General features: G+C 44.2%; 1 protein-coding gene across 1 annotated transcript in view; it reads left to right on the top strand.

The window, feature by feature from the left end:
* Positions 1-27,870, top strand: part of LOC309568734 (putative oxidoreductase YteT) — a 200,688-nt gene that overhangs the window by 47,762 nt on the left and 125,056 nt on the right. The window contains exons 4-6 of the mRNA XM_082274484.1: positions 13,342-13,426; positions 16,133-16,206; positions 23,896-23,955. Coding sequence (XP_082130610.1) covers positions 13,342-13,426; positions 16,133-16,206; positions 23,896-23,955 — 219 coding nt within the window. The remainder of the gene's footprint in view (positions 1-13,341; positions 13,427-16,132; positions 16,207-23,895; positions 23,956-27,870) is intronic.

The following is a 27,870-nucleotide window of genomic DNA, read 5'->3' as shown; positions in this document are numbered from 1 at the left end:
CTCTGTGCCCATGTGTCCTCTGTGCCCATGTGTCCTCTGTGTGCCCATGTGTCCTCTTTGCCCATGTGTCCTCTGTGCCCATGTATCCTCTGTGTGTCCCCATGTGTTCTCTGTGCCCGTGTGTCCTCTGTGTGTCCCCGTGTGTTCTCTGTGCCCGTGTGTCCTCTGTGTGTCCCTGTGTGTCTTCTGTGCCCATAAGGAGAATACAGAAACAGATCAGATATGTGAGGAGGAAATCGAGGGTCCTGTCAACATTCCCCCTCCCCCCACACTCTTCTACTGCTCCATTAGTAAGAACACATGCATCTCACATACACACAGAGAACCCGCGTGTGACTCCATGTGTGTGACTGACATCTCCAATGTTCACGCGTGTTTTTCTTTAATGAATCCTCCAATCGCTGCACTGGAAATCCCCTGCCTCAGGTTCTGTGTCACTTCCTTCCATGAATGATGGATTTCTAATCTTCATCTCCTAATTATCCGATGTCACCCTTGTCACCGGTGTCATTTATTTCATATAATGGCTTCCCTGGGACCCACCGCCATTCCATTCCGAGGCGGAAAATATAACCTTCCTCATGTAATCCGAATCCTGAATCCAGAAAACCCCCCACATGGTCAGCGTATAATATTCCTCCATCTCTCCGAAGATTTCTTCATCAACATTTTTCTTTTGCTTTAAGGCTGGCCATACATTATACAATCGTCTTCTACAATTTTCCTATAGATTTACCAAAACCGTATAATATGAGGTCACACCTCAACACTTCCCATGTGTCAGGCCGGCCCTTCTACTACATAGATGAAGGGAAATCAAAAGGAAATTGTATAATGTATGGTCTTTCCTTGGTTCTCTCCCTTGTTCTCTCTAATCTGTCCTTGGTTCTCTCCTTCGTTCTCTCCCTTGTTCTCTCCATTCTCTCCCTCATTCTCTCCTTGGTTCTGTCCTTCGTTCTTTCCTTCGTTCTCTCCCTCGTTCTCTCCCTTGTTCTCTCCATTCTCTCCCTCTTTCTCTCCCTTGTTCTCTCCATTCTCTCCCTCGTTCTCTCCCTTGTTCTCTCCATTCTCTCCCTCGTTCTCTCCCTTGTTCTCTCCATTCTCTCCCTCGTTCTCTCCATTCTCTCCCTCGTTCTCTCCCTCGTTCTCTACCTCGTTCTCTCCCTTGTTCTCTCCATTCTCTCCTTCATTCTCTCCTTTGTTCTCTCCCTTGTTCTCTCCATTCTCTCCCTCATTCTCTCCTTTGTTCTCTACCTCGTTCTCTCCCTCGTTCTCTCCCTCGTTCTCTCCCTTGTTCTCTCCATTCTCTCCTTCATTCTCTCCTTTGTTCTCTCCCTTGTTCTCTCCATTCTCTCCCTCATTCTCTCCTTTGTTCTCTACCTCGTTCTCTCCCTCGTTCTCTCCCTCGTTCTCTCCCTTGTTCTCTCCATTCTCTCCTTCATTCTCTCCTTTGTTCTCTCCCTTGTTCTCTCCATTCTCTCCCTCATTCTCTCCTTTGTTCTCTACCTCGTTCTCTCCCTCGTTCTCTCCGTTCTCTCCTTCGTTCTCTCCCTTGTTCTCTCCTTTGTTCTCTCCCTCGTTCTCTCCCTCGTTCTCTCCCTCGTTGTCTCCCTCGTTCTCTCCCTCGTTCTCTCCCTCGTTCTCTCCTTTGTTCTCTCCCTCATTCTCTCCCTCGTTCTCTCCCTCGTTCTCTCCCTCGTTCTCTCCCTCGTTCTCTCCTTTGTTCTCTCCCTCGTTCTCTCCTTTGTTCTCTCCCTCGTTCTCTCCCTCGTTCTCTTCCTCGTTCTCTCCCTCGTTCTCTCCTTTGTTCTCTCCCTCGTTCTCTCCCTCGTTCTCTCCCTCGTTCTCTCCTTTGTTCTCTCCCTCGTTCTCTCCCTCGTTCTCTCCCTTGTTCTCTCCCTCGTTCTCTCCTTTGTTCTCTCCCTCGTTCTCTCCCTCGTTCTCTCCTTTGTTCTCTCCCTCGTCCTCTTCCTTGTTCTCTTCCTCGTTCTCTCCCTCTTTCTCTTGCTTTGTTTCTCTAAAGATTTCCTGCTCTCCTCTCTCGTATCCCTTCACACAAATCACTCTCTCCTCACGTCTCTCTGTCTCTCCTCTTCTCTCCTCACCCTCTCTTTCTTCCATTTCTCTCTCCGCCATCTCTCTTCATTCTCACTCTCTTTCTCTCTCCTCTCTTCTTTCTGTCTCCCCTCTACTCTTTCTCTCTCTTTATTTCCCACATCTCTCTCTTTCTTCCAGCTCTCTCTACCACTTTTTTCTTTCTCTCCTTTCTCTTCTTTCTGTCTCCCCTCTTCTCTCTCCCATCTGTCTTTCTCTCTTTATTCCTCCTTGTTTTTTTTTCTCTCCCTCCACCCCCCCCCCCTTCCCCACTTCTCTCTCTTTCTTTTTTGCTCTCCCTCTCTCCCCTCTTCTTTATTTATCTCCCTCTTCTCTTTCTTTCTTTCTTTCCCTCTTCTCTCCCTTTCTTCCATATTGCTCTCTGTTTTTTCTCTTGGTGATTGTTTGTTTATGTCCAAATCACTCTTCTCCCCTCTCTCCTCTCCTCTCCTCTCCTCTCTTCTCCCCTCTCTCCTCTCCTCTCTTCTCTCCTCTCTACTCTCCTCTCTTCTCCCCTCTCTCCTCTCCTCTCTCCTCCCCTCTCTTCTCTCCTCTCTTCTCCCCTCTCTCCTCTCCTCTCTTCTCTCCTCTCCTCTCTTCTCTCCTCTCTTCTCCCCTCTCTTCTCCCCTCTCTCCTCTCTTCTTTCCTCTCTTCTCTCCTCTCTCCTCTCCTCTCATCTCTCCTCTCTCTCTCTCTCTCTCCCCTCTTCTCTCCTCTCCTCTCATCTCTCCTCTCTCTCCTCTCCTCTCTCTCTCTCTCTCTTCTCTCTCTCTTCTCTCTCTCTCCTCTCTCCCCGCTCTCTCTCCCCCTCTTCTCTCTCTCTTCTATCCTCTCTTCTCTCTCTCTCTCATCTTCTCTCTCTCCTCTTCTCGCTCTGCTCTCCTCTCTTCTCTCTCTCTCTCCCCTCTCTCCTCTCTCTCTCCTCTCCTCTCTCCCTCCCTCTTCTCTCTCTCTCCCCCTCTTCTCTCTCTCTCCTATCCTCTCTTCTCTCTCTCTCTCTCTCTCTCATCTTCTCTCTCTCCTCTTCTCGCTCTGCTCTCCTCTCTTCTCTCTCTTCTCTCTCTCCCCTCTCTCCTCTCTCTCTCCTCTCCTCTCTCCCTCCCTCTTCTCTCTCTCTCCCCCTCTCCTCTCTCTTTCCCTCCCCTCTCTCTCTTCTCTCTCCTCTCCTCTCTCTCTTCTCTCTCCTCTCCTCTCTCTCTTCTCTCTCCTCTTCTCGCTCTCCTCTCTTCTCTTCTCTCTTCTCTCTCTCTCCCTCCTCTCTTTCTCCTCTCTCCCTTCTCTCCCCTCTCCTCTGTTTTATCTCCTCTCTCTCCTTTCTCTTGCTCTCTCTCCCCTCTCCCTCTTCTCTCTCCTCTCCTCTCCCCCACTCTCTCTATCCCTCTGCTCTCCTCTCCTCTCTCTCTCTTCCTCTCTCTCCTCTCCTCTCTCTCTCTTCCCCCCTCTCCTCTCCTCTCCTCCCCCCCCCTCTTCTCTCCTCTCTCTCTCTCTCCTCTCTCCCCTCTCTCTCTCTCTCCCCTCTCCCTCTTCTCTCTCCTCTCCTCCCCCTTCCCCCCCCTCTCTCTCCCTCTGCTCTCCTCTCTCTCTCTCCTTCTCTCTCTCTCTCCTCTCTCCCCTCTCTCCTCTCTCTCTCTCTCCTCTCCTCTCTCCTCTCCCCCCCCCCCCTCTCTCTCATTTAATAACAGAATCCTTCCAACATGCTCAAATTATTTTGTATCTATAGATTTATTTATTATTCCCTATGAGAATACAATGTAACATAAAACATGAAGCTCTGCGGATTGTTGTGGAAATGTAATAATCGTATTCTAGTAACTGGAGGAAAATAATAATAAAAGGAGCATTTATGTTATAAAACCGGAATTTCCAAACAGCTTGAGGAACATTTTTATGGCAAAGACTGATAATGGATAAACTGGAATGCTGGCTGAATCCGCCGTATTTCCTGAATATATTTTGGGGTTGTTACACAGATCTGCACACAGTTACTGGGGGTGTCATTTTTATGAGTTTTTTTTTTTTTTTTTTTTTTAAATAGAAAATGACATCTTTTTGGGGAAAGCTTCTTGAAAGCTCTGATTATTTAGCCCGGATTTTTTTTTAATTTACATGTTGAAGCGTTTATAATTCTTTTTAAGGTCCTCAAACGTTTTCAAAAATAAAATCTTCAAAGACCAAAAAAAGTCAGCTCAGCCAAACCCGGGAAAAGGTCGATCGGAGTATCAAGGCTGTGCAATCACTCGTAGATCCGCCTTCAGCTAAAGACAAAAATAAAAATATACCGGAATTCTGTCTGATTGCTCGCAGGCGGCCTAACTGAAAAAAATAACTGTAGAAATATTTCCAGTTCCTGAATCCTGATTCCCATAGAACTTGGACTGCAGTCAGCGGAGCGCTGCCATGGGAATTGCTGCAGAACAGCTGGGAAATTTTATTTTTAGAGTTGTTTTGTATTTTTATGTATTTTTTTAACTCAATAATTATTGTTTTCAGTTATTTATTTTTGTTACTTTTTTTTTTTTTGTGAGTTCATTAAGCAAAACGGCTAATGAAAAAAAATAATTTATATTTTGTTCAGTTAGGAAAAAAATAATCCAACCATATGCAGGGTAATAAACGAACTATATTTTCTTTTTTTTTTTTTGCAAACCCAAAATTTATTTTACTGGATTGCGAAAAAATATATTTAATATATATTGTATTTAAATGATTTAGTCAATGCTTTGGATGCCCTGACAAGTAATAAGTTGATTTGTGAAAAATTATATACTTTTTAACTCTTATTTTTTTTCTGAAACAATAGCTGTTATAATAAGTGGGAAAGTGGGGCAATTAACATGCACGGTATTTATTGTTTGTTTTTTTTATAATGTGTTGTTTCCCTTTTTGTTAATGTTTATTATTTATTATTATTATTGGAGCTTGTGTTTATTTTAGGATATTGGTAATCTGCATGAATAATTCAGTCATTGATGACATGTGCTTACAGTGGTTGCAACCACCTAACAGAAGGAGCCAAATAACCCCCCTCCCCCCTTCCAAAATGGTATCTTCCTGGTAATTGTCTAAAAATGGTGGCATTGAACATGATGTACCACACTGTGACCATGCCCTTGATATAACACACATATACTGCCACCTATAGGAAAATATGAATCTCTTCTCTTATTAAGAAAAAAACTCTTACATTTGGGGAAATGCAGGAAAAAAAAAATTAAATCTAGTCAAAGTCACAATTTTATTAACAAACATTTTTAATTTTATTTATTTTTTTTTTCATTTAAAATTTTAGCTAAATGGTGCAGTATAAAATAGCACATATGTACAGATGTATTTACCCTTAGGTAAAAATATTATAATAACCCACAAGTTATTTTCCAAGTAATAACAAAATGTCAGCAGATTATTTTTTTAAAGTGAAATTGAAGCCTGGAATTAAGAGACATTTATAAATTAAAAAAAAAAAAATCACCTTTTTATCGCTCCACAATACCCTTCAAATTCTAAAGTCCTTGTGGGGGAAAAAAAGGAAAAACATTTTGATTGCTTCATGGGGGAAAAAATAAAAAATAAATCTTCTTTTCTGCTTTGTGGTAAAATAAGCTCCATTGTCTGCAGTTAAAAAAAAAAAAAAGGTGAAAATTGGATTTTGCATGCAGGAAAATAAAGATGAAAATTGGATTTTGCATGCAGGAAAAAAAAAAAAAAAAAAAAAGTGAAAATTGGATTTTGCATGCAGGAAAAAAAAAAGGTGAAAATTGGATCTTGCATGCAGGGAAAAAAATATGAAAATTGGATTTTGCATGCAGGGAAAAAAATAAAAGTTGAAAATGGGATCTTGCATGTTTTCTTCCAATGACGCGGTGCATCCCCTCAAAGCCTTTTCATTTCTTAGTATGCTTCTAAGTCTCTTCTTTAATGTTCTGTGGTCCTTCCTTTAAATACGTGCCCCAAGCCTGGGCTGTAATGGATCCCGCTGCCGCCATGTCTCCTGCATGTGGGAGGTTCCAGCAGCCTTCTGAGCTGTCATTTAACCATTTGTTTGGCAGGGGGGGGAATAATCAGGCAATTTCCTCCTTTGTTATCTGGGCAGGATTTATGGAGGGACAATGTCTTGTTTTGTGTAGAATTGAACACCCGCTTCCTGGCTGGCTAGAAAAACAAGCGGGACAAAGGCGATTTAGTAGAAGATATTATTATTATTTTTTTATTTTTTTTTTAAAAAGGCTGGTCTGACTGAAACCAGTCTGGGACGGCAGCCAATCCCTGCTCGCTGACCTTTTCAGCATAAAAGAAACAATGTATATTTCTGGAAATACGGGAAAAACACGCGGCGGCAACATCAATCACCTAAAACTTTATTTACAATGTAAAAAAAAACACACACACACACAAAAATAGTGAATTGCAAAAAAAAAAAAAAAAACCTACAGCAGAGGAGGGACTTCATACATTTTATTTTCTATTTTTTTTCTGTTGGTTGAACTGGACAGCCTTTCCTCCGTTCCAGTTGCTGATACGTATAAAAAGCATATTTTAATTCCTCTTTTTTTTCGCCCCCGTAATTTTTATTTATTTATTTATTTTTTATTGCAACAGAGATATTTGATACCAGCTTCAAGCAAGGCGGCTTCTTTCACCAACAAATGTAAATTTGATTGAAATAGTTAATCCTGGCCATACATTGTGCCAATTGTGAGATGTAACCAATCAAAGTATGGCTGAACACTCGGTGGTCGAAGGTTCAGCACTTCTAACCTGGGATGAGCGAACATTGGAGTTTTCCTTTCCACTAAAATGTAACAACATTAGGGGAGATGTCAGTGAAATTTCTCTATTTTGGTGAAATGCGTTAGTCAACCGGTAAGACACAATTTAAAGTGGTTTTTGGTTATTTGATTGGTGCATTGGGCTTCATGATGAGCTCCTTTCAGCTGTCATGGACCCGCCCTTTATTAGTTTCATAAAATTTATGTTTTTTTTCACAGAAAAAAAACAGACATTGAAAAATATTTAAAAGTGACAGTACATAAAAATATTACAAAAAAATATGAAGTGCAAAGACCACTTAATTAAATAACATAAACTACCCCATGGGGTCTCCCTTCAGCAGAGTCCCACCTTGTACATGGGAGTCAAGTTCTCCCCCTCCCATGTGGTCTCCCTTCAGGGGAGCCCCACCTAATGATTGGAATTTAGTTTCTCCCCTCAAGGGAGCCCTACCTAATACTTGGGAGTCAGGTTCTCCCGCTCCCATGGGGCCTCCCTTCAGGGCAGCCTCAACTAGTACTTGTGAGTCAGGTTCTCCCTCTCCCATGAATCTCTCTTCAAGGCAGCCCCACCTAGTACTTGGAAATCAGGTTCTCCCCCTCCCATGTGGTCTCCCTTCAGGGCTGCCCCACCTACTATTTGGGAGTCAGGTTCTCTCCCTCCCTTGGGGTCTCCCTTCAGGGGAGCCCCACCTAGTACTTGGGTTGATCCTTGCCTCTGGAAATCTGAAGAATGGGGTGCACCTGGTTTTGGCCATTTAGATGAGAAGTAACCCAGTCCCGGGTCAGGGGCCTTGTATCCCGGGGAATCAGGGCCAGTGTCCTTTCTCCTCAGAAGAGGACCACGTGTACACCCTGTGCACATTTTGTGTTCTCACTTGTTTTTTGCTCCTGGTGCTAGTTTCGGGGTGTGTGTGCACTGCAGAGCTAAAAAAGAAAATCCCTTTGAACTTCTTTTCCATCGATTGAACATTGATTGAATATTGGTGTAAAAGAACTGAAAACCACAATGTGTTTGTGGGCATCCGTCAGAATATGGCTTCTTCCACTCTGAACATAGATATCAGATATTCTAGCCGCCCCCATATAAAACAAGCCGAGAATAGCTTGTATAAGATCTGGAACATTTATTGAACAAACTCACACAGAATATATACCCCACCAGGTCAGGTGCCTGATTACATTATCATTGGCAGATGAAATTGTGTACAGAATTATAATTAACATATCTAAAGAACAACCAACACAAACAGTATTCTACTTTCCCACTAGCAACTAATAGATGACAGTGATTTAAAAAACTTGAGCTAATTAACTAGCAGACTTGCTGTCATCAAGCTCATGAAGTACAATACACAATATTAAAAGTGTAAACATGTCCCCCACAATAGACAATAGGTGAGCTAATCAGCACAATCAAAAATGTGTGGAAGACAGGTGGTTGAATTGATGATATTAGCATCTGCCATGAGTCAGACTGTGCAGTGCAGTCCCCTATTAGCAATAGGCAGCTAGGCCTTTAACATGGATCCTAGGCCTAGAGTCCCAGAGTCTGTGTGTCTTGGGGAGATGTGGACTTGAATCTAAAGTAACATTACTCCAAGGGTCCCCCCAGCATACACCCCACAAAGATCAGTGTTCCCTCACAAGCCAGGGCCCATAGTCAGTAGGCAAGAGGCCAGCCTGCAGTCCCCTCCAAAGCCCCTGTCCTGAGTGAGTTTGTCACAATTTTGATACAGACCAAATGTTTGTAAACTGAAGTTTGGGGGTACGAGACCCCCGGCATACTCAGGTATAATATAATGGGGGAAGGTCTTCTGACCTACACCAGCCTAGAGAGGCGGCACTGCTATTGGCCGTGTCCTCGGTGTGTTTACTTGTGAAGTAGATGAATGAGTGAGATTAGAGAAGGGGAAGATATGAGAAGGGGAAGTTGAAGTTCCGGCCGTTTAACTGACGAGGAGAAGGAAGAAATGCGGGTTTCGTGTTATGGAGACACTCCGGATACAAACTAACGAGGCCGTTATTCTGGCCGCGGCCTTTCTGTACGTGTGTTTCATATCTCGGTTTTAGATTTTGCTGAATATCTGTTTGAGAAAATCTTCCTGTAAGCTTTTGGTGCAATTTTGCGACCCGCACCAAGAATCCACAACTGGCCGCCCACAAAGAGGGCGCCGCTCTCCACTCATCGGACATGGATTGGTGTTGTGCAAACCCCATTGTTCTCCATCGCTCCCCATGCTGGACTCCCTGATAGGAAAGCCCAAGAAGTCCACCAGTGTGCTTTATAAAGAATGAAAACTTGAGAAATAATACTAGATTGTCAGCTCTCCGGATCAGGGCCTTCTGATCCCTCCTGTATTGTACTGTCTGCCCTCATGTTGTAAAGCGCTGTGCAAACCGTTGGCTACTGATGGGCCGAACACCCCCTGTTCCCTTCACACCAGAACACTGCAAACAGGGAAAAAGTCCATCAAAGTCTATGGGACACGAAAATTAAAAATCAAAAGTCCTCATTTTAAAGGCTTAAATGCAAGTTATTGGCCCAAAATGTGTATGGGGGTCCGGGTTCTGCCCTGGGGGACAGGAATCAATGCAAAAAAATATTTTTAAAATTGTTTTTACAGGAGCAGTGATTTTATCCACTTGCCGATCACTCACATTGAGCGTACTGCGGCAAAGTGGTTCGTTATCGTCCAGCGACGTAGACCTACATCGCTGGACTCCTCCCCTTGTGGGCGGCACACTCGCGCAGCCTGGAGGCTCGCCCCCAGCTGTATTCAGACACAGCGGGAGTCGGGACAGGGGAGGAGCGGCGGTGATCACCGCGGCTCTTCCACGATCGTCGGGGGTCGAGTGTGGAGATCCACCTGCTTGTGTAAACAAAGCAGGCGGATCTTCTCTGTGACAGGCAGGGTCAGATCACAGGATTCGGCATAGCTCAGCCTGCGATCTCTGTCCCTGTGTCACACAACCCCCTCCCCCCACACACGTCAGTAAGCACCAGGCATACATTAACCCCTTGATCACCAATAAAGTTAACCCCTTCCCTGCCAGTGTCATTATTACAGTGACAGTGCATATTTTTAGCACTGATTACTGTAGTAATGTCACTTGTCCCCCAAAAGTGTCAAAAATGTCAGTCAGGGGTCCGATCTGTCCACCGCAATGTCGCTGTCCCGCAAAAAAAATCGCAGATCGCCGCCATTACTAGTTAAAAAAAAAACAATAAAAATTACCTAAATTTCCTGTAGTTAGTAGCTGTGATAACTTTTGCGCAAACCAAACAAAATACGCTTATTATGATTTTTTTTACCAAAAATATGTAGGAGAAAACAAATTGGCCTAAAATGTTAAAACATTTTGATTTTTACATTTTGGGGGGGGGGGGGGATTTCATATAAAAAAATTGTTATTTTTTTTGTTTATAGCGCTAAAAAGTAAAAATCGCACAGGTGATCAAATACCACCAAAAAAAAGCTTTGTTTGTGGGAAAAAAAGGACATAAATTTAATTTGGGTACAGCGTCGCACGACCGCGCAATTGTCCGTTAAAGTAACGCAGTGCCGAATCGCAAAATATAGCCTGGTCAGGAATGGGGTAAAATCATCCGTTCTTAAAGCGGTTAAAAATACGCTCATTGAGAACTTTTTTGTCATAGACATGTAGCTAAATACATTGTGGCCAAAATATATGACAAAAATTGAATATATTGGATATTTTTTAACTTTCAAAGTAGAAAAATATTGTTTTTTTAAAGTAACGCAGTGCCGAATCGCAAAAAGTGGCCTGGTCAGGAAGGGGGTAAAATCTTCCGGTCTTAAAGTGGTTAAAAATACGCTCATTGAGGATTTTTTTGTCATAGACATGTAGCTAAATACATTGTGGCCAAAATATATGACAAAAATTGAATATATTGGATATTTTTTAACTTTCAAAGTAGAAAAATATTGGTATTTTTTCAAAATTGACGCGTTTTTTTATTAATATCGCAAAAAATGAAAATCGCAGAGGTGATCAAATACCACCAAAAGAAAGCTCTGTTTGTGGGAAAAAAGGACATCAATTTCGTTTGGGTACGGCGTCGCACGACCGCGCAATTGTCAGTTAACGCAGTGCCGAATCGCAAAAAGTGGCCTGGACGTACAGCAGGAAAATCCTCCGGTCCTAAAGTGGTTAATAATGCTTTAAAGTGAAACAATAAAAATGAAAATTTCCTTTAAATATCGTGCCTGTAAAGTGGGGCATCTGTACGATGTATGGAGCCTGCTGCAGCTATACTGACATTTCTAAAGGAAAAAATGTCATTTAACCATTTTAGCCCCGGAAGATTTGGCTGCTCAAAGACCAGGGCCTATTTTGCGATTCGGCATTTCATGACTTTAACGGACAGTTGCGCGGTCATGCGATGTTGTACCTAAATGAAAAATAGAGCTTTCTTTTGGTGGTATTTGATCACCTGTGCGATTTTTTATTTTTTGCGCTATAAACAAAAAAAGAGCAACAATTTGGAAAAAATAACAATATTTTTCACATTTTTTTTGAAATTCTCAAAAATAAAAAATGTAAAAATCAAAATTTTTTAACATTTTTGGCCAATATGTTTTCTGCTACATATTTTTGGTAATATAGTGGCCTATTATTTGGCCTATTTTGATTGGTTTGCGCAAAAGTTATCGCGTCTACTAACTATGGGAAAGACTTTTGTCATTTTTATTGTTTTTCTTTTTTACTAGTAATGGCGGCGATCTGCGATTTTTAGCGGGACTGCGACATTGCGGCGGACAGATCGGACCCCTAACTGACATTATTGACACTTTTGGGGGGACCAGTGACATTACTACAGTAATCAGTGCTAGAAATATGCACTGTCACTGTACTAATGACACTGGCAGGGAAGGGGTAACACCAGGGGCAATCAAAGGTTTAAATGTGTCCCTATGGGGTGCTTTCTAACTGTGTGTGGGAGGGACTTATGGAATGAACACAGAGACCTGTGTTCCTAAATAGGAGGATCCCTGTGTTCAAAACTGACAGAAGAGCGGTGTGCTGTGCTTACAATGGCAGGCCGCCGTTCTGTCTCTGTGGGGAGCGATCGCCGGCCCCACAGATTGGCTTCCCCTGTGGCCAATGGGCGCGCCCCCCACTAGCGGTCCTGCGAGGCGACGTGCAGCACAGAGCCAACCTGCCGCAGTAAAGCAATGAAGGAATCTAAACGAAAGGAAACAAATTGTTTCAGCATGCGCATGTCTAGGATTCCCCTCCCCCCCCTTCCCGTCGGGCGTCTTACAGTGAAGCAGATAAGGATACACACTATAAGATAATCAGGGAATCGATCGTCTGCTTCTCCTCGATGTTTCACAGAAAGTTGAAGCTGAGGGTGGAAATAACGTCCGAAAATTCGAAAAAGGATTTTTGTTGTTTATTGTTTCTGATCACGCGCGATATTTCCTGTCTGATTTTTCTCGTATGAAAACCGCACACATCACCCGAAAATCGTTCGTCCTGTCCGCGTACCGGAAAAATGTTGGCATTTGTCCTTCCGGAAATTTTAATTTGGAAAGTTGGAATTGGATGGGAAATTTGTGTACACACAATATACGAATATCGAACGATCGCACAGATTTTTTTCCTCCGATTGAAGGAAAGTGTCTCCTCGGGTAGAATATCTCTGCGTTTCCCGTCCGGACATCGCCGTCTGAAGACAAAATTATGATGAGAAAAAGCAATTTAGAATTTTTTTTGCCAATTTAAAGTTTGTGTTTTCTTCTTTTCTTTGTCTTTCAGCTTGTTGGGGTTGTTGATCTAAAATAAAAACATACAATAAATATAATAAAATAAAATAAATATAATCAAATTTATTCCAAAGTGGCCACGACTAAAATAAATATAATATAAATTTAAATATACTAAAAAAAAAAACTAAAAATAATAAATAACTAAGTAAATAAGAAAAAAATAAAATAATAGGCAATAAATAAATATTAACTAAATTACTAACTAAATATCGCAAATAATAAATAAAATTAAAGAAATAACTAAAATAATAATAAAAAAATAATAATATAATTATCAATAATAATAATATTTTTTTAATAATATAAATAATCACAATAGATAATAAAATAATAAATTAAAAATAAATAAAATTAATAATAACGAAATAATAATAAATAACTAAATAACTAACTATCCCAAATAATAAACAAAATAAAAAAAATTAAAAAATAAAATCTAAAATTAAAATAATAAATAATAATAATATAATTATTAATAATAATTTATAATAATAAATAGTATAATAATATTAATATAAATAATAATAATAGATAAATAAAAAAATAAATAAATGTCACAAATAATAAATAACTAAAATAAGAAAAAAAAATAACCAAAATAAATATAATATAAATTTATTTCATAGCCCGGCCACGACTAAAATAAATATAATCAAATTAAACCAAATCCTTTGTCTTTCAGCTTGTTGGGGTCGTTGATCCTCGATCGTCCACCAGAGAAAAGATTAGGAAATACCACGAGATCGATGAAGACAAATTTTTTGAAGGTGAGAGATTTTTCCTCTTTTTGAAAAATAAAAGAATTTGTTATTTTTAAAGCCTCGGGCTGCATTCACGCCTCGGTGTTTTGAATCAGATTTTCCACGATTCTGCCTGCGATTCAAATTGCAGAATGCACATTTCAGACCTAATAAAGCGGAGCGGTTCGGCCCCCCATTGTCCTATGATAAATCGCACTGCAATGGCAGCAAACCGCATTGCGTGAAGCTTGTCGCTCAGAAAAGTTCAAGAGCTTCTTTTGAACGACCTGCTTCAAGCAATGCGGTTTGCCGCCATCACAGCACAATTTATTGCGGCAGAACCGCAACGCATTTATAGGTGCCATTTAAATGAATGTCATCTGAAATGTGCGTTGTGCGATTTGTTATTCCCACCTCGCCATTTTGAATTCGATTTGCCGCGATTCTGTCCGGGATTCAAACCGCTCAGGTGTAAATGACAAATTGCACAATGCACATTTCAGATGGCATTGATTTAAATGGCACCTAAAAATGCGGTTCAGTTCTGACGCGATAAATCGGGCTGCAATGGCGGCAAACCGCATCGCATGAAGCTTGTCGGCTCAGAAAAGTTCAGGAGCTTCTTTTGGATAACTTGCTTCAAGTGATGCGGTTTGCCGCCATTGCAGCTCGATTTATCGCGGCAGAACTGAACCGCATTTTTAGGTGCCATTTAAATTAGGGATCGACCGATTATCAGCAAAGCCAATATATGGAGACCGATCTGCCCTTTCCCCGGTATATCGGAATTGGCCCCGGAGGTTACCGATATTGCCGCTATATGGAGGGCCGATCTGCACTTTCCCTGATATATCGGAACCGGCCCCAAAGATTACCGATATTGCCGATATATGGAGGGCCGATCTGCACTTTCCCCGATATATCAGAACCGGCCCCGGAGGTTACCGATATTATCGATATATGGAGGGCCGATCTGCACTTTCCCCGATATATCAGAACCGGCCCCGGAGGTTACCGATATTGCCGATATATGGAGGGCCGATCTGCACTTTCCCTGATATATCGGAATCGGCCCCGGAAGTTACCGATATTGCCGATATATGGGGGGCCAATCTGCACTTTCCCTGATATATCAGAACCGGCCCCGGAGGTTACCGATATTGCCGATATATGGAGGGCCGATCTGCACTTTCCCTGATATATCGGAATTGGCCCCGGAGGTTACCGATATTGCCGATATATGGGGGGCCGATCTGCACTTTCCCCAATATATCGGAATTGGCCCCGGAGGTTACCGATATTGCCAATATATGGAAGGCCGATCTGCACTTTCCCTGATATATCGGAATCTGCCCCGGAGGTTACCGATATTGCCGATATATGGAGGGCCGATCTGAACTTTCCCTGATATATCGGAACTGGCCCTGGAGGTTACCGATATTACCGATATTTCGGGAAAGTGCTGTACCGGAGTGATTCCTGCAGCTAGAGGCATCAACCTGGTACCGGCGTCCATAACCGACGGTCGGCTGTCTTGTAATGATAATTGATGCAGCTGAGAAGTTGCTCGGCTGTCATTACTAGGAGCAGCTCGCCCGGGTCTCCGGTCCCACCGGGCACCCAGCCTGCACGGCCACCAAAGAGATGAGTCGCATTCGGCTCTGATCGGGTCTCCATGCAAAAACCTGGAAGTGATGTCATGTCCGGCGTCCAAAGCTGATATCATGACATCACTTCCGGGTACTCGGCGCCAAATTCAAAAAATTTACAGCATTTAAAACAGCAAAACTTGGCGTTTTGAATGCTTTTAAGTGCAGAGGAGGGGTTTGGGGTCTTTTAGACCCCCAGATCCCTCCACAAGAGTATCTGTCAAAAATATAAAAAATAAAAAAAAATTTAAATGTCCGAAAATATCGGCCAATACCGGCCAATACTGATATGCGATGACCAAAATATCGGTATCGGCAAAAAAAAAAAAACGATATCAGACGATCTCTAATTTAAATCAATGGCGTCTGAAACATGCGATTTGTCATTCACGCCTCAGCGTTTTGAATCAGATTTGCCGCCATTCATTCCAGTATTAAAACTGCCCAGGTGAGAATGACGAATCGCACAACGCACATTTCAGATGCCATTCATTTGAATGACACCTAATATCGCGCTGCGGTTCTGCGGTGTTGCCCCCGAAATGCACCGGCTTGTTTTAAAATTGTAAAATGACATTGGACCCTTCCATCTGGTCTCGGCGTAGTGCTCCTTTCTTGAGTTCTATGGGTTGGGTTACTGTTGGGTGCCCATTGAGAGACATCTGGTTGTGTGGGAGCCGCTGCACCAAAACCGTGGAGCTTGTTTGATGAATACACATGCAGGTCAAGCATCTTTGTTGTTCTGGACCCCCCCAACCCCCACCCCGTACCCAGGGCCATCTTTAATATCGATTTGACCCTGGGCAAACATGTTCTTGGTCCCTCCCAAATCCACTTATCAACTATTTGCCCGTACCATACGACCGAGTTTATGCCAGGTGATTGGCCAGTCTGGCCCCAGCACTGTCACATGGGGGGGAGGTCACATGCTTCCTCGTATTCGGAACCTGGCAGATTTGGGAGGCAGTGAAGGAGTGTGGACAGGTGAGGTGACCCCTTTTGGGGTGATAGGCAAGGTGAGGGTGTCTCTTTAATGCGGATACATTTGGTGAGCTGCGATATTAATCGTTATTTTCTGTTTCAGATTGGACAGAAGCCGTAGAAAAGGAAAAATTTGCAGATGCCGTGATCATCACAACTCCCGATAGACTTCACAAGGTGAACTATCAGTAGAACCCAACTGCATCCGAATGTTTGAGGGGTAACGGAGACGAAGAGTTCAGGTCTTATGATGTCTCCAGACTCTACATTGAGGGTGACCATGCATGCACAATATCCCCCCCCCCATAGGATTGTGTCCATGGAGGGGGTCAGGGAGCTCTGCAGGTGTCGGCTACTTTATGGGGAAGCCAGAGCAATTCTCCGGGAACATCTATCAGGGTCATCAGGAAATACTGAGGGAATCTTACAGACATTCAACTGTTCATCTTCCAATCATGAACAGCTGGATTGGGCAAACATTGTCCTTTATATGTAGATATACGATATTACCAAAAGTATTGGGACGCCTCTCTATATACACTATATTACCATAAGTATTGGGACACCTTTCTATATACACTATATTACCAAAAGTATTGGGACGCCTCTCTATATACACTATATTACCAAAAGTATTGGGACCCCTCTCTATATACACTATATTACCATAAGTATTGGGACCCCTCTCTATATACACTATATTACCATAAGTATTGGGACGCCTCTCTATATACACTATATTACCAAAAGTATTGGGACGCTTCTCTATATACACTATATTACCAAAAGTATTGGGACGCCTCTCTATATACACTATATTACCATAAGTATTGGGACCCCTCTCTATATACACTATATTACCAAAAGTATTGGGACCCCTCTCTATATAGACTATATTACCAAAAGTATTGGGACGCCTCTCTATATACACTATATTACCAAAAGTATTGGGACGCCTCTCTATATACACTATATTACCATAAGTATTGGGACCCCTCTCTATATACACTATATTACCAAAAGTATTGGGGCGCCTGCCTTTACACACACATCATCTTTAATGGCATCCCAGTCTTAGTCCGTAGGGTTCAATATTGAGTTGGCTCCACCCTTTGCAGCTATAACAGCTTCAACTCTTCTGGGAAGGCCGTCCACAAGGATTAGGAGTGTCTATGGGAATGTTTCACCATTCTTCCAGAAGCACATTTGTGAGGTCAGGCACTGATGTTGGATGAGAAGGGCTGGTTCGCAGTCTCCGCTCTAATTCATCCTAAAGGTGTTCTAACGGGTTGAGGACAGTCAAGTTCCTCTACCCCAAACTCGCTCATCCATGTCTTTATGGACCTTACTTTGTACACTGGTCCAAACCATTTGGTGGAGGGGGTATTATGGTGTTGGGTTGTTTTTCAGGGGTTGGGATTGGCCCTTTGGTTCCAGTAAAGGGAACTCTTAAGGTGTCAGCATACCAAGACATTTTGGACAATTTCATGCTCCCAACTTTGTGGGAGGAGTTTGGGGATGGCCCCTTCCTGTTCCAACATGACTTCACACCAGTGCACAAAGCAAGGTCCTTCACTGGAACTAAGGGGTCAAGCCCAACCCCTGAAATACAACCCCACACCGTAACCCCACCTCCACCAAATTATTTTGGACCAGTGCACAATAAAAGGTCCATAAAGACATGGATTAGTGAGTTTGGGGTGGAGGAACTTGACTGGCCTGCACAGAGTCCTGACCTCAACCCGATAGAACATCTTTGGGATAAATTAGAGTGGAGACTGCGAGCCAGGCCTTCTCATCCAACATCAGTGCCTGACCTCACAAATGCTCTTCTGGAAGAATGGTCAAACATTCCCATAGACACTCCTAAACCTTGTGGACAGCCTTCCCAGAAGAGTTGAAGGTGTTATATCTGCAAAGGGCGGAGCCAACTCAATATTGAACCCTACGGACTAAGACTGGGATGCCATTAAAGTTCATGTGTGTGTAAAGGCCGGCGTCCCAATACTTTTGGTAATATAGTGTGTATTTGTTGTGACCATAAAGACAGCTGCATTCATTAAAGAAGGGGTTAAACTACACAATTTTGGACCCGTGTGTGACTACCCGGAAGACACACTTGGCAACTTAGCTGCAGTTTTGGGACTTTCCATGAGCAGAAATCCCCCTTCCCCTCCTCCCCGTGGCTCCGATCGTTTCTTAGTCATTAGTGAGCAGATCATAAAATTGGGGGAGGAACCTGAGAAGTAAATATAAGCGAGGCTGGAGGAGTTGCGGGGGAGACCTGGAAGAAAACTCCAACATTGCTGAGTGTATGGACAGCAGTAGGGGGTCCTATATACTGGGGGGGGGGGGTCCTATAAACTGCGGGGGTAGAAAAGATTCACCCTGTAACATAATCCCATTCTGTTACTTTGCAGCCTGAAATGAAGACAGACACAGTTTTTGTTTTATCCAGCTGTATTTACTGTATAACATTCAAGTGAAAGATAAAACACCAACATGTCAGAAAAGAACAGATTCACCAAGTTGGAAAAAGGAACCCCCCCCCCTCTTAAAATGACACAATCAGGTGTCGCTAACCGCCTTCTCAATGGCACACAAAGCTATTTGACTTTCACCTGTGATCTGCTGCGGTCATTTTGATTTGCTCAGCATGAAAAGAGCTTTCCTGGAGCATTTCAGTCCCTGGTAGTGTAATTGAAGCAATCACCAATGGGTGGCGCTGTCACCGGGATAAAGTTGTGGACAGGCACACAAGTCAGGAGATGGATACAAATTTTTATTGATGCCTAGAAGCAGAGTGACGTCTATAGATAAGAAGTGGGTGGGATTTGGTAGAACACGGACCTTCCCTGATCAGGACGTCGCTCTAAACTGGAGAAAACTGGTCAGAGAGGAGACCAAGAGGCCTCCAGCAACTCTGACAAAGAGTGGTCATTGTGTGCATGTGACCCCAATATCACAAATTCTGTATGGGGGGAGGAGCGCAAGAAAGAAGAAGAAGGTGGGGGATGTCCACTAATGAGCACACAGTGGTTGGAGGAGAAGGCAGGGAATGTTCACCAATGAGCAAACAGTGGTTGGAGGAGAAGGCGGGGAATGTCTACCAATGAGCACACAGTGATTGGAGAAGAAGGCGGGGGAATGTCCACCAATGAGCACACAGTGGTTGGAGGAGAAGGCGGGGAATATCCACCAATGAGCACACAGTGATTGGAGGAGAAGGTTGGGAATGTCCACCAATGAGCACGCAGTGGTTGGAGGAGAAGGCTGGGAATGTCCACCAATGAGCACACAGTGGTTGGAGGAGAAGGTTGGGAATGTCCACCAATGAGCACACAGTGGTTTGAGAAGAAGGCAGGGAATGTCCACCAATGAGCACAGTGGTTGGAGGAGAAGGCAGGGAATGTCCACCAATGAGCAAACAGTGGTTGGAGGAGAAGACGGGGAATGTCTACCAATGAGCACACAGTGATTGGAGAAGAAGGCTGGGAATGTCCACCAATGAGTACACAGTGATGGGAGAAGAAGGCGGTGAATGTCCACCAATGAGCACACAGTGGTTGGAGGAGAAGGCGGGGAATGTCCACCAATGAGCAAACAGTGGTTGGAGGAGAAGGCGGGGAATGTCCACCAATGAGCACTCAGTGGTTGGAGGAGAAGGCAGGGATTTTCCACCAATGAGCACACAGTGGTTTGAGAAGAAGGCGGGGAATGTCTACCAATGAGCAAACAGTGGTTGGAGGAGAAGGCGGGGAATGTCTACCAATGAGCACACAGTGGTTGGAGGAGAAGGCAGGGAATGTTCACCAATGAGCACACAGTGGTTTGAGAAGAAGGCAGGGAATGTCCACCAATGAGCACAGTGGTTGGAGGAGAAGGCAGGGAATGTCCACCAATGAGCAAACAGTGGTTGGAGGAGAAGACGGGGAATGTCTACCAATGAGCACACAGTGATTGGAGAAGAAGGCGGGGAATGTCCACCAATGAGTACACAGTGATGGGAGAAGAAGGCGGTGAATGTCCACCAATGAGCACACAGTGGTTGGAGGAGAAGGCGGGGAATGTCCACCAATGAGCAAACAGTGGTTGGAGGAGAAGACGGGGAATGTCCACCAATGAGTACACAGTGATGGGAGAAGAAGGCGGTGAATGTCCACCAATGAGCACACAGTGGTTGGAGGAGAAGGCGGGGAATGTCCACCAATGAGCACACAGTGGTTTGAGAAGAAGGCGGGGAATGTCCACCAATGAGCAAACAGTGGTTGGAGGAGAAGGCGGGGAATGTCTACCAATGAGCACACAGTGATTGGAGAAGAAGGCGGGGAATGTCCACCAATGAGTACACAGTGATTCGAGAAGAAGGCGGTGAATTTCCACCAATGAGCACACAGTGGTTGGAGGAGAAGGCGGGGAATGTCCACCAATAAGCACACGGTGTTTGGAGGAGAAGGCGGGGAATGTCCAACAATGAGCACACAGTGATTGAAGGAGAAGGCGGGGAATGTCCACCAATGAGCACACAGTGGTTGGAGGAGAAGGCGGGGAATGTCCACCACTGAGCACACAGTGGTTGGAGGAGAAGGCGGGGAATGTCCACCAATGAGCACACAGTGGTTGGAGGAGAAGGCGGGAAATGTCCACCAATGAGCACACAGCGGTTGGAGGAGAAGGCGGGAAATGTCCACCACTGAGCACACAGTGGTTGGAGAAGAAGGCGGGGAATGTTTACCAATGAGCACACAGTGGTTGGAGGAGAAGGTGGGGAATGTCCACCAATGAGCACACAGTGGTTGGAGGAGAAGGCGGGAAATGTCCACCAATGAGCACACAGTGGTTGGAGAAGAAGGCGGGGAATGTTTACCAATGAGCACACAGTGGTTGGAGGAGAAGGCGTGGAATATTCACCAATAAGCACACAGAGGTTGGAGGAGAAGGCAGGGAATGTTCTGACATGGCCTAGTCCGAGCCCAGACTTAAACCCCATTGAAAATCTGTGGAATGATTGAAGACTGCAGTCCACAAATGTTCACCATCCAATGTAACTGAACCTGGGCCACTGTGTCTGTCTTCATTTTCAGTCTACAAAGCAACAAAATGTGAATTTTTTAAGGGCGGTGATTGTTTTCTTTATCCACTGTATATATGAGACAACCTTTGTACAATGCAGTCCCCGTTCAATGAATGCAAATGATAATCAAAGCACTGAATTAAAAAACCAACCATGTGAGGCCAATCAGAATGAACAATAGAGGACAGAATGAGCAAAGGAATACAACCCGGCTCATTGGCTCTCCCCTCAATCTGACAGAGCCAATGTAAGACTTGTAAGGTGGGGGTGCATAGAGATAATTAACCCTAGGTCTTCTGTTAGTGTACGGGAGCCTACAAGCAGGAACCATACCTATATTTCTCTCTGACTTTGTCCTGGTCTCCAAAACCTGATTAGAACATCAAAGCAGCATCAGTAATTCATTTATCACCCCTCAGATATTTCTACCATGTTAATTCCTTTCACCAAAAAAAAAAAAAAAAAAGAAATGAAAATGACTGTAATGTATGACTACCCAAAGCTCCCCTTTGTGCATCTCACAGAGGGTGCACCACAAGCATCTGTTCCAGAATCCTATTCCCTTTTATCTCCAGCAGCCCCCTGCATGACCTCAATACATCTTCCTTTGTGGAATGCCAACCAGATGGCACACAAAGTGCATTTCACAAGCAAAATTTTGCACCTGCAGCACACACCATTAATGTGAATGTAGGCTTTCTGTACATTTTTCATATAAATAATTTAACCCTAAAATGGGAAATTTTCACAAAGCAAAAATACCTGCATAAGAAATTATGGATGAAAGATGACTTCCTGGAGAAATAGTAGATGCTGGCTGTGCTGATCTGAGGATCTATGTTGCAGGGTCATTGCTAGACCCTGGCCCACAGGGCACGTGCCCCCTATTTTCTACTGCGTGCCCTGGTCTTCTACTGAGTATTTCAAGTCTTTTATGGAGTGAACCAAGTCTTCTACTGAGTCCCCCAGGTATTTTGTTGAGTGCCTCAGGTCTGCTATTGAGTTCCTCGGGTCTCCTGTTGAGTTCCCCAGGTCTTCTGAGGTTCCCAAGTCTTCTATTGAGTGCCCAAGGTCTTCTTGTCTTCTACTGAGTTCCCCAGGTCTTCTACTGAGTTCCCCAGGTTTTCTATTGAGTTCCCCAGGTCTTCTACGAGTGCCCAAGGTCTTCTACTGAGTTCACCAAGTCTTCTATTGAGTTCCCCAGGTCTTCTATTGAGTTCCCCAGGTCTTCTATTAAGTTCCCCAGGTCTTCTGAGTGCCCCAAGTCTTCTATTGAGTGCCCCAAGTCTTCTATTGAGTTATCTGGGTCTTCTATTGAGTTCCCTAGGTCTTCTATTGATTTCCCCAGGTCTTCTATTGAGTTCCCCAGGTCTTCTATTGAGTTCCCCAGGTCTTCTATTGAGTTCCCCAGGTCTTCTAATGAGTGCCCTAAGTCTTCTATTGATCGCCCCAAGTCTTCTATTGATTGCCCCAAGTCTTCTATTGAGTGCCCCAAGTCTTCTATTGAGTGCCCCATGTCTTCCATTGAGTTCCCTAAGCCTTCTATTGAGTTCCCCAGGTCTTCTACTGAGCACCTCAAGTCTTCTATTCAGTGCCCAAAGTCTTCTATTGAATTCCCCAGGTCTTCTACTGAACACCTTAGGTCTTTCATTGAGTGCCCCACGTCTTCTATTGAGTATCCTAGGTCTTCTATTCCATGCCCCAGGTCTTCTATTGAGTTCCCCAGGTCTTCTATTGAGCACCCAAAGTCTTCTATTCAGTGCCCAAAGTCTTCTATTGCATTCCCCAGGTCTTCTACTGAGTATGCAAAGTCTTCTATTGAGTTCTCCAGGTCTTCTACTGAGTTCCCCCGGGCATCTATTGATTTCCCCAGGTATTCTATTGAGTTCCCCAGGTCTTCTACTGAGTGTCCTAGGTCTTCTATTTAGTGCCCCAGGTCTTCTGTTGAGTTCCCCGGGTCTTCTATTGAGTGCCCAAAGTCTTCTATTGAATTCCCCAGGTCTTCTACTGAGCACCTTAAGTCTTCTCTTGAGTGCCCCAAGTCTTCCGTTGAGTGCCCCAAGTCTTCTATTGAGTGCCCCAAGTCTTCTATTGAGTGCCCCAGGTATTCTACATTTCAATCCATCTTTTAATTATTTTATCATAATGTGACATTACTGTTTATAGACCAATTCATTTATGTTTTTTGAAAAAGATGACACACTAAGATTTGGTCCAGGGGGGACATCATGGTATCTTACCAGCCCCTCAACATTTTATTCTATAAGTGCAGAGGTGCCCCAGGACCCTATAAACTACTGGGCTGACAGTGTTTTTGGACCTTATTCTTCATAGAGCTGAGGGACATTGAGCTAAAAGTCACTAACATGTACGCATGGATCTTCTGACTTGTGGAAATATTAGTAGTACTACCAGTAATACTGTAGATAATGCTTTGAGCTCTCAATGGGTATCACCGCAGATGGCCCATGTTCTATTCTATGTGAATAGGGGTCTTCTGTCAGCACAGCCTCACCCAGAGGAACAAAGGAGGGCAGCTGCACCCAGAGATAAGAGTCACAATGCTGTATACTGTATGAATGTGTGTATGGAGTCCCTCATCCCCGGCCTTTCCATCATACGGAGTGCCAGGCTATCAGAAAACGGCACTGTACAGAGCGCCCCCTCTGGACACTCATGTAGATATGGCCTAAATGAGGACCATTGTGAGTGGGATTTGATTAGTGATTTCATTGTACGCTCATTATACAACAATTCACTCATTTCATCTCTCCTCTTTCTTTATTTTCTAGGACCCAGCGATTGCATTTGCCAAGAAGGGATATCATATTTTACTGGAGAAACCGATGGCGGTAAGTCCTCACCTGGTGCGTTTCTAGCAGCTCCAACCAACCTCCTCGCTGGGGAAGTTCCATGAACACCTAATACTCTGATCTACGGGAAGAACACCGAGCTTTCCTGACCCCTCTACTGAGGAATGCCTTACCCTGAGTACACACTGTGCTTCCGGGGGAGAGTCAGACAGATGGAATGCGTCAGTAAACAGTCGTGGCAAACACCGCGCTCAGCACTTCAGTATTTGCCTTTGGTGGGATATTTATCTGTGGGGGGGAGTGATCGTTCCTTAACCACTTCTGGACCGGAAGGATTTACCCCCTTAATGACCAGGCAATTTTTTGCAATTTGGCACTGCATTCCTTTAACTGGTAATTGCGCAGTCGTTCGACGCTGTACCTTAACAAAATTGATGTCCTTTTTCCCCACAAATAGAGATTTATTTTTGTGGTATTTGATCACCTCTGCTGTTTTTATTTTTTGCGATATAAATGAAAAAAGAGCGAAAATTTTGAGAAAAAATGACATTTTCTACTTTTTCATATAAAAAATATCCAATAAACTACATTTTTGCTATACATTTAGGCCAAAATGTATTTAGCTACATGTCTTTGATAAAAAAAAATCTCAATAAGCGTATATTTATTGGTTTGCACAAAAGTTATCACGTCTGCCACACTAACTGAAGTCACCAGTGACACTAATACAGTGATCAGTAAATTTTATCTGTATGCTGTATATAGTGTACACTGTGACAGGGAGTGAAAGGGTTAATTAGGGGTGATCAGGGGGTTAAATGTGTGCCTATGTGTACTGGTGTCAGTGTAGTGCTTGTGTACTCACAGTTGATGTTCTCTCCTCTCACACTGGAACCGAAAAGGGCTCCAGGAGAGAAGATTGCATCATTTCCTGTGCCTGTGATTACATTACAGGGACTCAGGACGTTCTACAATTGGTCAGAACCGATCACCAGGTCCAGTCCATAGATCTGACTGATCAGTTCTGAACCGAATCAGAACATCGCAGTGACGGCGGGCACACGCGCGCCCCTAGCCCCGCACGCGACCGACGTACAGTTACGTCGGTTCGCGTAGCCGAGCCACCTTGCCGCAGTAAATCTGCGCCAGGAGGTCGGCAAATGGTTAAAGGGGTCATGCAGACAAAATACAAGAACACCCTCAGAAGGTTGTTAAGGGTGAACATTCCGAGCAGAGATGTGCGATTTACTCATACATGTCCGTTGTACACACTTCCCACACCTGTCTATTACTGGTTACTACCCCTGCTACCAACAATGATACATTGTAACCGTGGATTATTGTTTCTGAGAATGGATGCCGGAACTCCTCCCTTCTGAGTCACCCCTTGCCTCCACCCCCCTACCCACCTCTGAGCACCGCCCCTTGGTTTCACCCCCTGCCCACCTTTAGAGCACTGCCCCTTAGTTTCATCCCCTACCCACCTCCGAGCACCGCCCCTTGGTTTCATCCCCTACCCACCTCTGAGCACCGCCCCTTGTCTCCACCCCCTACCCACCTCCGAGCAGCGCCCCTTGGTTTCACCCCCTGCCCACCTCAGAGCACTGCCCCTTGGTTTCATCCCCTACCCACCTCTGAGCACCGCCCCTTGTCTCCACCCCCTACCCACCTCCGAGCACCGCCCCTTGGTTTCATCCCCTACCCACCTTTGAGCACCGCCCCTTGTCTCCGCCCCATACCCACCTCCAAGCAATGTACTCAGTTGCGGTGTATTTCTTGGCTAATAAAAGATGCAGATTTAAAAATGCTGAAAATTTATTTTAAAATCGAATTTCATTTTCTCTGCAGCCCAACTTTGTCTTGTTTGGCTAGAATTAGGAAAGGTCTCCGTCCAATGCTGTCCCGCTCCTAGGACAACCGTTTAAAAAGACAGGAAGTGAGGGAAAATCTGCAACAGGGAAACCTACAACAGTAAAAAGCTGAAGTGATTGTAAACCTCAGGCATGAAATCTGAACAAAGCACAACCCCTCTATAGTGTGTACTTGTCTCAGTCCAGAGCACTGAGTGTCATTTCTGTCTGCTGCTTCTTTCTTCTGCTATCTGCATGAGTCTCCTCCCCCCCCTCCTCCCTCTGCTATCTGCATGAGGCTCCTCCCCCTCCTTCCTCTGCTATCTGCATCAGTCATTCCTGGCAAGTTTTCCTGACACCAAGAGATAAAAGGTGACAGAGAAGGGAGCTACAGCACACAGCCTATGAGTGACAGTTTCCACTCTGTACCTGTGAGCTGTGTGTGTGTGTGTGTGGGGGGAGGGGGGGGGAATCCCATGTCAATTCTGCACTTTGAATGGATGTAGAGGAGAGAAGACTGCAGATAAACAGGTACAACTTATGTAAAAGGATTTGTTTCATCTCTGTGTATCACCTGAGAAGGCTGTTACAGGGACAAGAAATAAATGTAAATCTGACAGGGGTTGTCACCCTCTCCACTCCATCCAAACCTATAATCATTGTGTCTGGAGATACATTGTAACACGGGAGATGAGATTGTATCGATTGGATTTCCTTGTACAGAACACAGCTGTGATATAAAAGTATTCTTCTCTGATCTTCCATGTAGGTGACTTCTCTTCTCTAATTTTCCATGTAGGTGACTTCTCTTCTCTGATCCTCCATGTAGGTGACTTCTCTTCTCTGATCCCCATGTAGGTGACTTCTCTTCTCTGATCCTCCATGTAGGTGACTTCTCTTCCCTGATCCTCCATGTAGGTGACTTCTCTTCTCTGATCCTCCATGTAGGTGACTTCTCTTCTCTGATCCTTCATGTAGGTGACTTCTCTTCTCTGATCCTCCATGTAGGTGACTTCTCTTCTCTGATCCTCCATGTAGGTGACTTCTCTTCTCTGATCCTCCATGTAGGTGACTTCTCTTCTCTGATCCTCCATGTAGGTGACTTCTCTTCCCTGATCCTCCATGTAGGTGACTTCTCTTCTCTGATCCTCCATGTAGGTGACTTCTCTGATCCTCCATGTAGGTGACTTCTCTTCTCTGATCCTCCATGTAGGTGACTTCTCTGATCCTCCATGTAGGTGACTTCTCTTCCCTGATCCTCCATGTAGGTGACTTCTCTTCCCTGATCCTCCATGTAGGTGACTTCTCTGATCCTCCATGTAGGTGACTTCTCTTCTCTGATCCTCCATGTAGGTGACTTCTCTGATCCTCCATGTAGGTGACTTCTCTTCTCTAATCCTCCATGTAGGTGACTTCTCTTCTCTGATCCTCCATGTAGGTGACTTCTCTTCTCTGATCCTCCATGTAGGTGACTTCTCTTCTCTGATCCTCCATGTAGGTGACTTCTCTTCTCTAATCCTCCATGTAGGTGACTTCTCTTCTCTGATCCTCCATGTAGATGACTTCTCTATCTGATCCTCCATGTAGATGACTTCTCTATCTGATCCTCAATGTAGGTGACTTCTCTTCTCTGATCCTCCATGTAGGTGACTTCTCTTCTCTGATCCTCCATGTAGGTGACTTCTCTTCTCTGATCCTCCATGTAGGTGACTTCTCTTCTCTGATCCTCCATGTAGGTGACTTCTCTTCTCTAATCCTCCATGTAGGTGACTTCTCTTCTCTGATCCTCCATGTAGATGACTTCTCTATCTGATCCTCAATGTAGGTGACTTCTCTTCTCTGATCCTCCATGTAGGTGACTTCTCTTCTCTGATCCTCCATGTAGGTGACTTCTCTTCTCTGATCCTCCATGTAGGTGACTTCTCTTCTCTGATCCTCCATGTAGGTAACTTCTCTTCTCTGATCCTCCATGTAGGTGACTTCTCTATCTGATCCTCCATGTAGGTGACTTCTCTGATCCTCCATGTAGGTGACTTCTCTTCTCTGATCCTCCATGTAGATGATTTCTCTTCCCTGATCCTCCATGTAGGTGACTTCTCTGATC

This window comes from Pelophylax lessonae (assembly GCF_965119305.1).
Source record: "Pelophylax lessonae genome assembly, chromosome: 12".
In the NCBI taxonomy this organism is placed as follows: Eukaryota; Metazoa; Chordata; class Amphibia; order Anura; family Ranidae; genus Pelophylax; species Pelophylax lessonae.
Note: the sequence above shows the minus strand (reverse complement) of the source record. Positions and strands in the feature narration are given on the sequence as shown.